Source organism: Scyliorhinus torazame, chromosome 4 (genome assembly GCF_047496885.1).
Source record: "Scyliorhinus torazame isolate Kashiwa2021f chromosome 4, sScyTor2.1, whole genome shotgun sequence".
NCBI classification, from domain to species: domain Eukaryota; kingdom Metazoa; phylum Chordata; class Chondrichthyes; order Carcharhiniformes; family Scyliorhinidae; genus Scyliorhinus; species Scyliorhinus torazame.
The window spans coordinates 180,177,926-180,190,876 of NC_092710.1; the positions used below are offsets into that span (position 1 = coordinate 180,177,926).

The window sequence follows — 12,951 nt, forward strand, 5'->3', positions numbered from 1 at the left end:
TGCAAACTTAAGATCATCCAAAACTTTGATGCCTGTGTCTTATCACCTCTGTCCTCACTGATCTCCAATGTCTTAAAAATCTTGAAAACTTCTCATCCTTGTTTCCAAATGTCTCCTTGGCCTCTTCTTTCCCGGTCTCTGGAATTCTCTCCAACTCCACAACGACCTGAGATTTCTGTGCTCCTCTTATTCTGGTCTCTTGTTCCTCCTCAGTTTTAGTTGTTCCGCAGTGGCAATTACTTCAGTTGTCTAGGCCCAAGTTCTGTAATAACCTTCATACACCTCTCTGCCTCTCTACCTTGTTTTTCTCCTTCAAGAAATTTGGTCATTTGAACAAATTATTTAACGATGCTCCTGTGGAGCGCTTTGGGATGTTTCATTGGATTAAAGGTGCTATATACCAGGAAGCCCAGTAGCATAGTGGTTAGCACAGTTGCTTCACAGCTCCAGGGTCCCGGGTTCGATTCCCGGCTTAGGTCTGGTCTCCCGTGCCTGCATGGGTTTCTTCCGGGTGCTCCTGTTTCCTCCCACAGTCCAAAGATGTGCAGGTTAGGTGGATTGGCCATGCTAAATTTCCCTTAGTGTCCAAAAAGGTTGGGTGGGGTTATAGGGTGGCGGGTGCTTTTTCCAAGGGCCGGTGCAGACTCGATGGGCCGAATGGCCTCCTTCTGCACTGTAAATTCTATGATCATTAGAAGTTATCATTGTTGTTGTTTGTGTCTGTCTAGATGAGACCATGGGCGTCATTCTCCGACCCCCCGCCGGGTCGGAGAATGGCCGTTGGCCGCCGTGAATCCCGCCCCCGCCGAAGTCTCCGCTCCCGGAGATTGGGCGGGGGCGGGAATCCGGCCGCGCCGGTTGGCGGGACCCCCCGCTTGATTCTCCGGCCCGGATGGGCCTAAGTCCCGCCCAGGAATTGCCTGTCCCGCCGACATAAATCAAACCTGGTATTTACCGGCGGGACCAGGTGGCGTGGGCGGGCTCCGGGGTCCTGGGGGGGGGGCGCGGGGCGATCTGACCCCGGGGGGGTGCCCCCACGGTGGCCTGGCCCGCGATCGAGGCCCACCGATCCGCGGCCGGGCCTGTGCCGTGGGGGCACTCTTTCCCTTCCGCCTCCGCTACGGCCTCCACCATGGCGGAGGCGGAAGAGACTCTCCCCACTGCGCATGCGCGGGAAACTGACAGCGGCCGCTGACGCTCCCGCGCATGCGCTGGGAAACTGACAGCGGCCGCTGACGCTCCCGCGCATGCGCCGCATTTCCGCGCCAGCTGGCGGGGCAACAAACGCCATTTCCGCCAGCTGGCGGGGCGGAAATCCCTCCGGCGTCGGCCTAGCCCCTCAATGTTGGGGCTAGGCCGCCAAAGATGCGGAGACTTCCGCACCTTTTTGCTGGCGCGATGCCCGTCTGATTGGCGCCGGCTTTGGCGCCAGTCGGCGGGCATCCCGCCGTTGGGGGAGAATTTCGCCCCATATACAGATTTGCAACCCAAATTTATTTTTCTTAAAACCTATATCTATGATTGGAGAGAGAAAGTTTTTTTTTATAAATTTAGAGAACCCAATTATTTTTTTTTTCAACTAAGGGGCAATTTAGCTTGACTAATCCACCTAACTGTACATCTTTTGGGTTGTGGAGGTGAAACCCACGCAGACATGGAGAGAATGTTCAAACTCCACATGGTCAATGACTCAGGGCCGGGATTCGAACCCTGGTCCTCAGTGCCGCAGTCCCAGTGCTAGCCACTGCACCACATGCCGACCTGGAGAGAGAAAGTTGTAAACCTTTGCCTACCCTGTGTGCCCAACAGGTTTGTTTGGAATCAGTGATTCCAAACAAACCTCTTGGACTTTAAACTGTGTTGTAAGACTTCTTACTGTGCCCACCCCAGTCCAATACCGGGTATTGGACTGGGGTGCACATCATGGCTACCCTGTATGTAGCAAACATTGTAATTTTAAAAAAATCTTAATGTTAATTTTTTCCCTTTCTTTTTTTTAAATTTAGACCTGTGTCTCTATTGAGATAAAATACCAGGCAATGGATGGTACTGTTGGAGCCTGGAATGAAAGTGATTTCTTAGAAAATCCAAACCAAAGGCCAGAGCATGAGACCTTTCATTTTGAGACGGACAGTTTACTATCCGGCAGTGGCCAGAGCCAGGGATCAGGAGCCTCTCCAGGCAGATCCCTCCAAAATCTCTTAGGTGAAAGGAAAAAGTAAGTAAGCTACTTCTTTATGTAAGAACAAGAATCCTACCTGTAGAAATGATGATATTCCAAAGAGGAGCTCATTAATTTTTACTTTGAAATATTTTCATTATTTTTGTCAGATTTATTTTGCCAAAATAATAAATCATACATGGTATTTACAAAAATAACTCTATTATAGGTATTTTTTGTTTCCATTTGTTTTGTTTCTTCAATTAAAGTGGAAGATGAAGGGAGACGTATTTAATAACACTTTTGCATTCGCCATACATGAATGATTTACTGATCATTTAGTAAGGTCCAAAGCCACAGATGATCCCCACCAAATAAATGATTCCAAATATAGCAAGGGTCCACAGTGAACGTGTGACCCTTAGAATTCTGTGCTGCTTCCATGAACTTGTTCTGAGTTGTCACTTTTATGGATTTGTGGATCTGTTGGCAATCCTTTGTTGCTCCTTATTGAAGATGTACAAATTGTCCTTTACGTTCACGTATGTTTCTTAATCCAAATTGAAACTGCAATATTTCCAGCAACGTGACCAGAGTGCTTAGCCCTGATGGAGGCAGTAAGTCTCAGCATCAAACAATGTAGAATATCCCACGTGAAAACCTTATTCTGTTGAATTAGCTAATTTAAGTCAGAAAGTCAGACTGTTACAACTGACTCAATATTCCAGTCTGGGGTAAAACATTTAATCCTCGTCTCCTGCTGAGTTCTACCCAGTTATCCCTGCAGGAAAACCAGCGGACATTAGGTGAGAAAAGGATCAGGTTACGTGAGATGTCCCTCGGTTAGAGTAGCAAACTGACATCCACTTCTAGACTCAGACACCTGAGAAATGGTTTCTTGTTCACAGTACTGGCGGTCAAGTGATCAATGTGGAAACAGATTCCAACATAAGTCAGCACCTTTGAGATAAGAGGAAATCACTGGAGTGAAAAACAAAATGCAATCATTCTTTTGCAGGTTGCCCTGTTCTTGCTGGATTTACAATATTATTATTGCCTGAACAATAATATCAGCAGGGAAACAGCGTTGGTGGATTTAATGAGCATAACAGTGGGAGAGATCAAAGTGAGCGTCAAAGGAAATACTCATTAACCCTGAACGCTTCAGTAATTGTATCATGTTAGCATCAATTTCCTCACACCATCAATTTCAGTAATTTCTCAAAGCCGCTTCCTGGTGATAATATCATCAGCATTCACTGTTTATTTTTAAAGGGGCATGCTCCTTATTTTCTTTTCATAACTCCGTAACTTTTACTGTTGTGTATCGATCACTAGTTTCTCTATTGACAGTTAGAGGTCAATCATTTTAGTTCCAGGACATCACTGCCGGAGTTCCTTCGGGTCGTGTGCTAGGCCCAACCATCATCAGCTTCCCAACTCCTCAGATTCTGAAGCAGTCTATGTTCAAATGCAGCCAGACTTGGATGACATTGAGGCTTGAGCTGATAGGTGGTCAGTAGCATTCATGGAATACTCTCCACTTTCCTGGATAAGTCTGCTCCATCAACACTCAAGAATCTCGACAACATCCAGGATAGGGCAGCCCGCTGGATTGGCACGCCATCTACCAGATCCAACATCCACTTCCTGCACCACCATCGCACAGTGGTAGTAGTGTGTACCATATACAAGTTGCATTGCAGCATCGCCAAGGCTGCCTCAACTGCCTCAACTGCACCTTCCAAACCTGCAACCGAGAAGGACAAGGGCAACAGATGCATGGGAACACCACCACCTATACGTTCCCCTCCAAGTCACACACCATCCTGACTTGGAAATTTATCACCATTCCTTCACTGTCGCTAAGTCAACATTCTGGAATTCCTTCTGTGGGTGTACCTATACCACATTGACTGCAGCAGTTCAAGAAGGTGGTTCACCATCACCTTCTCAAGGACAATTAGTGATGGGTAATAAAAATGCTGGTTGAGCCAGCGACACCCACATCCTATGACAGAACAAGAAAGAAGATTCAACTATTTGGTATTAGATTTTTCAAGGCTACTAGAGCCATTTTGGATGCAATATAGGGCGTCATTCTCCGACCCCCCGCCGGGTCGGAGAATGGCCATTGGCCGCCGTGAATCCCGCCCCTGCCCCGCCGAAGTCTCCGGTACCGGAGATTGGACGGGGGCGGGAATTGGGCCGCGCCGGTTGGCGGGACCCCCCACTCAATTCTCCGGCCCGGATGGGCCGAAGTCCCGCCCAGAAATTGCCTGTCCCGCCGGCGTAAATCAAAGCTGGTATTTACCGGCGGGACCAGGCGGGCTCCGGGGTCCTGGGGGGGGCGCGGGGCGATCTGACCCCGGGGGGTGCCCCCACGGTGGCCTGGCCCGCGATCGGGGCCCACCGATCCGCGGCCGGGCCTGTGCCGTGGGGGCACTCTTTCCCTTCCGCCTCCGCCACGGCCTCCACCATGGCGGAGGCAGAAGAGACTCTCCCCACTGTGCATGCGCGGAAACTGTCGGCGGCCGCTGACGCTCCCGCGCATGCGCCGCATTTCCGCGCCAGCTGGCGGGGCAACAAACGCCATTTCCGCCAGCTGGTGGGGCGGAAATCCCTCCGGCGCCGGCCTAGCCCCTCAATGTTGGGGCTCGGCCCCCAAAGATGCGGAGCATTCCGCACCTTTGGGCCGGCGCGATGCCCGTCTGATTGGCGATGTTTTTGGCGCCAGTCGGCGGACATCGCGCCGTTGGGGGAGAATTTCGCCCATAGTGTCCAAAATGCACACAAACATTTGGCATGTAACATTCTTGGAGCTTAATATTCAAAATAGAATCATGAATCATACAATTTACAGTGCAGAAGGAGGCCATTCGGCCCATCAAGTCTGCACTGGCCCTTGGACAGAGCACCCTACCCAAGCCCACACCTCCACCCTATCCCTGTAACCCAGTAACTCCATCTAACCTTTTTGGACACTAAGGGCAATTTAGCATAGCCAATCCACCTAACCTGTGCATCTTTGGATTGCAAGGTGGACCTCATTCACACCACTGCCACTTTCAGGTTAATTGCTGATTGATTTCAACTGGCTATTTCCGCAATTTTAGAAATCCTTGGTGGCATTTAAAGTTGTTTGTAGTTGCTAAAGTAAAGATGGAGTGGTGTGGCTTAGGCTAAAGGACTTCATCCTTATTTCAAAGATTCTGCACAGAGCATAATATGGGTGCAGAAGTATACATCACCTTTGAGTCACAGGATTGTAGAAGTGACAAAATGGAGAGCAAGCTGCTGGAAAAGGAGAAAGGAAGAGAGGGGACAAGAACGCTCAGCAAGATGTCAGGATGTTCGGGGAGCTATTCTCTTACCACACAAGGAACATTGCATCAGATGCCTGTGTGCATGTATATGTGCGAACTGTCGGTGTGAGTGGGTACATGCGAGTAGAGCACTTGTGCGAGAAGTTGGTGTACAATTGGAGTCAATACAATAGCATAGAGAGGAATTTTAGATAAGCATGGATATCAGTGGATAGAACAATAATTCAACCATTGGTATAACCTCATCATCAGAAAGTTTATACTTTTTAATTAAACTTTAAATAAATAGATATGAGCGTTACAGGCAAGCATTTATTATCCATCTCTTATTCCTAGAGAGATATAGTTGGCTGTACCCCTCGATCTGCTGCAGATCCTGTGGGAACGCCAACACCAAAAAGTCTGCAACCCAGTTCAAGGCTCATCACCACTTTCTCAAGGCAGTGAGTGTGGCCTTGCAGGTGTTTCTCGCATTCTGAGAAATTAAAAATTAAATAACATTAACCTTCTGATAGTGGAGCTACAATTTTCAATTTTTGAACGGTTTAGTTGTTAAAATAACTTCACATAAAATTTAAATGTAGTCATTAAGACAAATCTTCAATATATTAAAATAGAACACAAAGGAATTTTATGTGAAGTTAAGTAGTGCACCAGAGAAAATTGAAGTCTAAAATGTTTTAAATACAAATTTATACTGAATGCCATGCAAACTCAGCAATTTACAAGCTACCCCTTAAGTAATTACACGACTCAATAAAGCTGACAGCGATGTATACACACAATAAGCAAAACAATTATCTGTCTGGCAATCCAGTTTAATTGCATAAATTCTATGCACTGTGTCACATACTCTGAATTTTAATTTCAGAGGGTCCAGTTTTAAGTAGTGAAAGGCAATTCTGACCTGGAAATTTAAAAAACAATTTTTTTTTAAAAATTCATTTCGGGATGCACACGTCACTGGTTGGACCAGCATTTGTTGCCCAGAACTAGGTGCCCTTTAGAAGGTGGTGGTGAGCCATCTTCGTGAGCCACAGCAGTCCCTGAAATGTAAGTACGCCCACAGTGCTGTTAGGGAGGTGTAACAATATGTTTATTGTAAGGAATACAAGGGGTTAACAATCAGGTAATAATACTTCTCGCCACCAGATGGAGAAAAGGAGTAGTGATATAAATATCATGTGACTTCTGGAATTATGGGAGAAGGTTGTAAGGCGTTAGAGAGATTAGGTGTATAGCATAGAGTTCTGTTGTAAGAGATATCGTATTGTTTTATTTAATAACTTATTCCTTGTTGACTGGTTAGAATCTTTAATTTAGTAGTGTAAAATAACTCAGCTTTCATAGTATTTCATAGAATTTACAGTGCAGAAGGAGGCCATTCGGCCCATCGAGTCTGCACCGGCTCTTGGAAAGAGCACCCCACCCAAGCCCACACCCCTTCCCTATCCCCATAACCCAGTAACCCCACCCAACACTAAGGACAATTTTGGACACTAAGGGCAATTTATCATGGCCAATCCACCTAACCTGCACATCTTTGGACTGTGGGAGGAAACCGGAGAGCCCGGAGGAAACCCACGCACACACGGGGAGGATGTGCAGACTCCGCACAGACAGTGACCCAAGCCGGAATCGAACCTGGGACCCTGGAGCTGTGAAGCAATTGTGCTAACCACTATGCTACCGTGCTGCCCCTTTGTTCAGCTTTGTTCAATAACTCAGCTTGATGTTCTTTGCTAACACTACATTCTCTGAGCATCCTGATAGACCCAATAAAGAACATCACAGGAGGTAGTTCCAGGATTTTGACCCAGTAACAGTGAAGGAACAACAATATATTTTCAAGACAGGGTGGTGTCTCCAGGTTGTGGTGTTCCAAGGTATCTGCTGTCTTGTCCTTCCAGATGGTAGTGGTCATGGGTTTAGAAGGTGCTGCCTAAGGAGCTATGGAGAGTTCCTGCAGTACATCTTGTAGATGATATACACAGAGCTGCCACTGTTCATTGCTGGTGGAGGGAATGAATGTTTGTGGAACGGGTACCAATCAAGTGGACTGCTTTGTCCTAGATGGTGTTGAGCTTCTTGAGTATTGTTGGAGCTGCACTCATCCAAGCAAGTGGACAATATTCCATCACCCAGTCCTGACTTGTGCTGTGTAGGTGATGGGAAGTCTTTGGGGAGTCAGAAGGTGAGTTACTTGCTGCAGTATTCCCAGTTTCTGATCTGCTCTAATGGCCAGAGCATTTATATGGTCAGTTCAGTTTCTGGTCAATGGCAATGCTCAGGATGTTGTTAGTGGGGTCTTCAGCGATGGCAATGTCATTGAATGTCAAGGGGAGATAGTTTGATTCTTTCTTGCTGGGGATAGTCATTGCCAGGCACTTCTGTGGCATGAATGTTACTTGCCACTAATCAACCCAAGGCTGAATGTTGTCCAGCTCTTGTTGCATATGGGCACAGACTGCTTCAGTATCTGTGGAGTTGAGAATGTTGCTGAACATGGTGAAATGATCAGCAAACACCCCCACTTCTTACCTTCTGACAGAAGGAAGCTCATTGATGAAAAGCTGAAAATAGTTGGGCCGAGGACAATCCCCTAAGGAACCTGCGGCCAATGGAGCCATGAATTCTGTGAAAAGCCTCAGCCTGAGGTGTTTTGAATACAGTGAACTTCTGGTCGCACGAGTTGTATGAAGAGAAATTAACCATGAGAAATATGATGGTAGCAAGGCTCGCTCTTGGTCGGTGAGAGGGTCCAAATGAGTACCAAGGATCCAAATGTGTGTTGTGTAATATATTTGAGAAATCAGTAAAAATGTAGTAATAAAAATTTAGTTCATTGATTTAGGTTTTCTCACTGACAGAAAACTGTTACAATTAAGCTGACAAGAAATATTAATAAATAATATTTTCCACGCCTAGGGTGGGATTCTCCCCTACCCTGCGGGGCGGGGGGTTCCGGCGTAATGGAATGGCAGGAACCACTCCGGCGTTGGGCCACCCCAAAAGTTCGGAAGTCTCCGCACCTTTAGGGGCAAAGCTCTCACCTTGAGAGGCTAGGCCCGCGCCGGAGTGGTTTGCGCTCTGCTGGCTGGCGGGAAAGGCCTTTGGCGCCATGTCAGCCGGGGCCGAAAGGTCTTCGCCGGGGGACACATGAGCGGGAGCATCAGCGGCTGCTGATGTCATCCCCGTGCATGTGCAGGGGAGGGGGGTCTCTTCCGCCTTTGCCACAGTGAAGACCATGGCGAAGGCGGAAGAAAAAGAGTGCCCCCACGGCACAGGCCCGCCAGCAGATCGCTGGGCCCCAATCGCGGGCCAGGCCACTGTGGGGGCACCCCCCGGGGCCAGATCGCCCCGTGCCCCCCCCAGGACCCTGGGGCCTGCCCGCGCCGCCTTGCCCCGCTGTTGAAAAGGTGGTGTAATCCATGCTGGCGGGACAGGCATTCCAGCAGAGGGACTTCGGCCCATCGCGGGCCGGAGAATCAGCGGGGGTGGGCCCGCCGACCGGCGCGGTGCGATTCCCGCCACCGCCGAATCTCTGGTGGCGGAGACTTCGGGACACGGCGGGGGCAGGATTCACGCCAGCTCCCGGCTATTCTCCGACCCGGCCTGGGGTCGGAGAATCCCGCCCCAGAAGTTTTAATTTTTATTCAAAAATGACAATATAGTCAGCAAAATGTGAAACTATGATAGGAGTACATGGAGGTTGTTTTTTGAGACAGAGGGCCTTACTACCTGAGTTTTCCAGCATCGGATTGGGGGAGGTTACCCAGAAGATGAGCTGGGGAAAGTGCAAACTTCCCCTGGGAAATTGCCCTGCACTGAGGACCAACAGAAAATCTGAAAATTGCCAAATTTAGATGGTTCCAACAGGATTACATCAGTAGTTACGGAGGAAAAGTTAGAAGGATTAAAACCAGTTTTAACTTTTAGGTAACTAATTTACAGATCCAGACTAACCCCCATGGGACCTCCCTCACTCCCCCAACTCTGCAAGAATCTCACCTACTACCCCAGTAACACCTCATGGGACTCCCCCAGTTGCATGGGACTCCCCCAGTGGCATGGGACTCCCCCAGTCGCACTGGATTTCTCGTACCCCACCCCTGACAGGCCTGACTCTCATCCCTACCCATCCTCCTTAGGCCTGACTGGACCTGATCCAAGGCACAAATCTCCCAACCTCAAGGCCAGACACCCACCACCCATGAGGCCTGACCCCCTTCTAGAGGCACTCACTTACCAAGGCCTGATATTCTCCTTTCTACCTCCCCACAGACCCTACATGACCCAATCTGAAGTCCATTCCTCTCCTGACTTCCAAGCCCCCAACTTCTGGTCTCGGACCCCTAACCTTAGGTTTCCCCCATACTCTTATCCCCCCTAACCTTGAATCACCTGACCTCTGATCTCCGTCCCCCCCTTCCCCCACTTCCAATTCCTCACACTGATTTACAGTCACCCCACCCCCCAATCCTATCCACTTACATTCGTCATTTACCTTCTCCCTGGCCTGTCAAGGTCCTTTACATTTCACTGAACCTTTACACTTACCTGGTTTCTGGCACTGATTGTCACTCTGGGGAAATTCAAGCCCTCAGGTACAAGGACTGTAATTAATAACTTTCCAAACAACAATAAAATAGAATTTGATTAAATGTACTGACAATTCCATGGGCAAAGGTTTGTCTTGGATGATAATATTAAGAGCATTAGCAAAGGGGCCACCTCTAATAGCCCCCACCTAAAATTCAGTTCTATTGAAATTAACTTCATTAATTACACATGCCCATAAATAAAACCCATTTTGCATGAGCATCCACGATGATTTTGTACCCCTCAGCCTATTGTAAATCATTTCATCATTTGGAGTGATGCATATTATTGCATTTAATATATATTGCTGGGAATATGAAAAATCCACCAATACCGTTTTATTTTAATTTAATCACAGATATGATACCAATTAAACCAAATTCCACAAAACCTTTAAAATTAAGGCGCCAGGAGAGATAAGATCCTTTAATAAATATGTCCAAGTTCATTTTACTGACTGCAAGAGTTCGAGATTTTCATGTAAACATCACATTTTTAAATTTTTCTTAATTATATAAGCTGGAATAATAAAAGTCTCATCAGATTGATTCCATATTTATACACTCTCATATCTGTTACAGGTTGAATAAGGTAGTTCAGTGAATGAAAGCTCTCATTACAAGTTGTATTACCTTAGATGCTAGATTTACCTTAGAGGATTTATTTAAGTTTTTTGTCAAAATGTTGGTAGGTTTTTGCCAAATGTTGGTTAAATGTTCAATGGAATGTCATAACAATACAGCTAATAAAAGACCTGTTGAATTTTATCATAGTAATAAATTTAGATCATCGGAACGAGACTGAATTTTATAATGGATTTTAAAAACATGGGACAAGATTTTCCCACCTTTCAGAATCTTCCGGTCCCACCAAAGACAATCCCGCCTGTGGCGCGTTCTCTAGCGGTGGGACAGGTAAGCCATGCAAAACACCCAGGCATCGGCACTGACAGCCAATGGGGAGCTGCCTCTGCCACCGGAAAACACACTGTGGGGGTGCCGGAAAACCCCACCCCATGAACCCGTGTTACCTTTAAAATAAATGGACCTCCAGGATATGATAATTTTACTCAATGTCTTTGTTCATAGGCTTATCTCTGTTATTAGTTTCCAACTGTGTTTCTAATATTGATTGACACTCTGATTGATCTCAGGCCTGATGGCGGTGATTATAATAGTGACGAAGAGGGAGACACAAACTTAAGGTAGTGAAGTATAGGGCCAATCTCACACTTGGCCCTTCTGAGCGTGTGACTCGTACAAATAGTTTAAATGGGTTTCATGGCCAATAAACCAACAAATCAAATACTGGTAAAATGCATGTCAATCCTTTCTTCATAGTAGAAAATGTGTTCGACCCAAAAATCAAATGTTATTGAAATTTTACCGGCACAGTTTTCTTTCGCTATTCTAAGCTGCATGGTCTTTTTTTGTGGATCTCATAGCCTTTGTATTTTTTTCAATTTGACTCTCTGGCCAAGAAAGCTGATCAAGAGTAAGGCAAATTCCACAGCTTTGAACACACTGTACTTTAGTTTTCTCTTTATTTTCTCCTCGTCATCTCTGGGTGTTGGTCCCTGTGTGTCATCAGACCTCTGTAGCTCAAGCAAAGTACCATTCTTCAGATATTAACTTCTTGAATTAGTCAGGACAGGATATTTGACCAATGGGTTCATTAAAGCCAATCTTAATTCTGTCCTCAACAAGTATCCGTACTTGGCAGTAGGGCTTGCTGAACTGTATTAAGTCATGGATGCCCTAGCTCCTTGACATTACCATAACTAAGACCAGCTAACTTAGGCCACACAACTGATACAACTTAGGGCCTTTTTGCCCAAGGCCCAGAAGTGAAAGGACAATATTCTAACAGGTATGTTCCTCTAAACCTTTCCCCTTTAGGAACTCATCGAAACCCAGAAAAAATAATACAGTAATACTGCAATTTTCCTTTTGGTCTGTGCTCCTTTTGCAGTCTGTGCTCCTTTTGCATTCAGGCCCTTAAGTGGACAGTTTATGGTCATTGGGATTTCTTCTGAGCTCCCGTGAGCATCTCTTGTTCAAACGCACTCAGTGTCTGATTGAGGGATCCAACATCCCGACAGGGTAAACCTGCTAAGATGCTCCTCTCTGCCCTTGTTACCAACACCCTTCACCCGTGATCCCCATCAAAAAAACTTCCCTTCTTACGGGCACCAGCTTGTGGGCAAGACCCCTGTCTCCTTAAATACTGTCCAATATTCAATTTCAACAGACTTATTCTAACTACTGTCCAGAGCCTGATATGCCACATTTAGGACTTAGAGGGGGCATCATATTCATAGTTGACCATTGCCCTATTGGCACCAATGGTTGTACCTAGTGCCGGTATCAAGAGTGACATGAATGAAACTAAAAATGTGATAATGTGAAACACAATTAGGTGACTATAATCATAATGGATGATTGATACAGCTTCTGTTATTATTGGAAACGACGGGCAAAGGTTTTCCCCCACCCTCATATTAAGCAAGTATGGAGGTGGACAGACACAAAAACACATACACATTTGTGGCGGGTAGCGAATTGAGGTTAGTAAAATCCCAATTAAGGCCAACTGGAATTTTCCAGTGGCCTGCATCTACATCCTGTGTATCCGGAATTAGACCAGCTGCCTGGTGGTGGTCTGCTGACAACTGACTGGGGGTCCAGCACTCAATGGAAGCTTTGAGGCCCTCCCACCAGCCTGGCATCTACAGACCACCCTGTGGCCTGGCTGTTGTGATTTATTTTTTATTTCAATGTTTTAAACGCTGCAGCCCACCATTGTTGTGTTTTTATAATGATATAAGGAACAAATCCCTCACAAGGGATTGGTTAAACAAGT

At 46.6% G+C, this 12,951-nt stretch overlaps 1 protein-coding gene across 12 annotated transcripts in view; it reads left to right on the plus strand.

Annotated features, from left to right (window-relative positions):
• The window catches only part of otofa (otoferlin a), a 532,520-nt gene that overhangs the window by 232,633 nt on the left and 286,936 nt on the right, over positions 1-12,951 (plus strand). For all 12 annotated transcript variants that reach the window (XM_072498930.1, XM_072498920.1, XM_072498925.1 and 9 more), the window contains exon 5: positions 2,007-2,218. In XM_072498930.1, the coding sequence (XP_072355031.1) occupies positions 2,007-2,218 (212 nt within the window). The remainder of the gene's footprint in view (positions 1-2,006; positions 2,219-12,951) is intronic.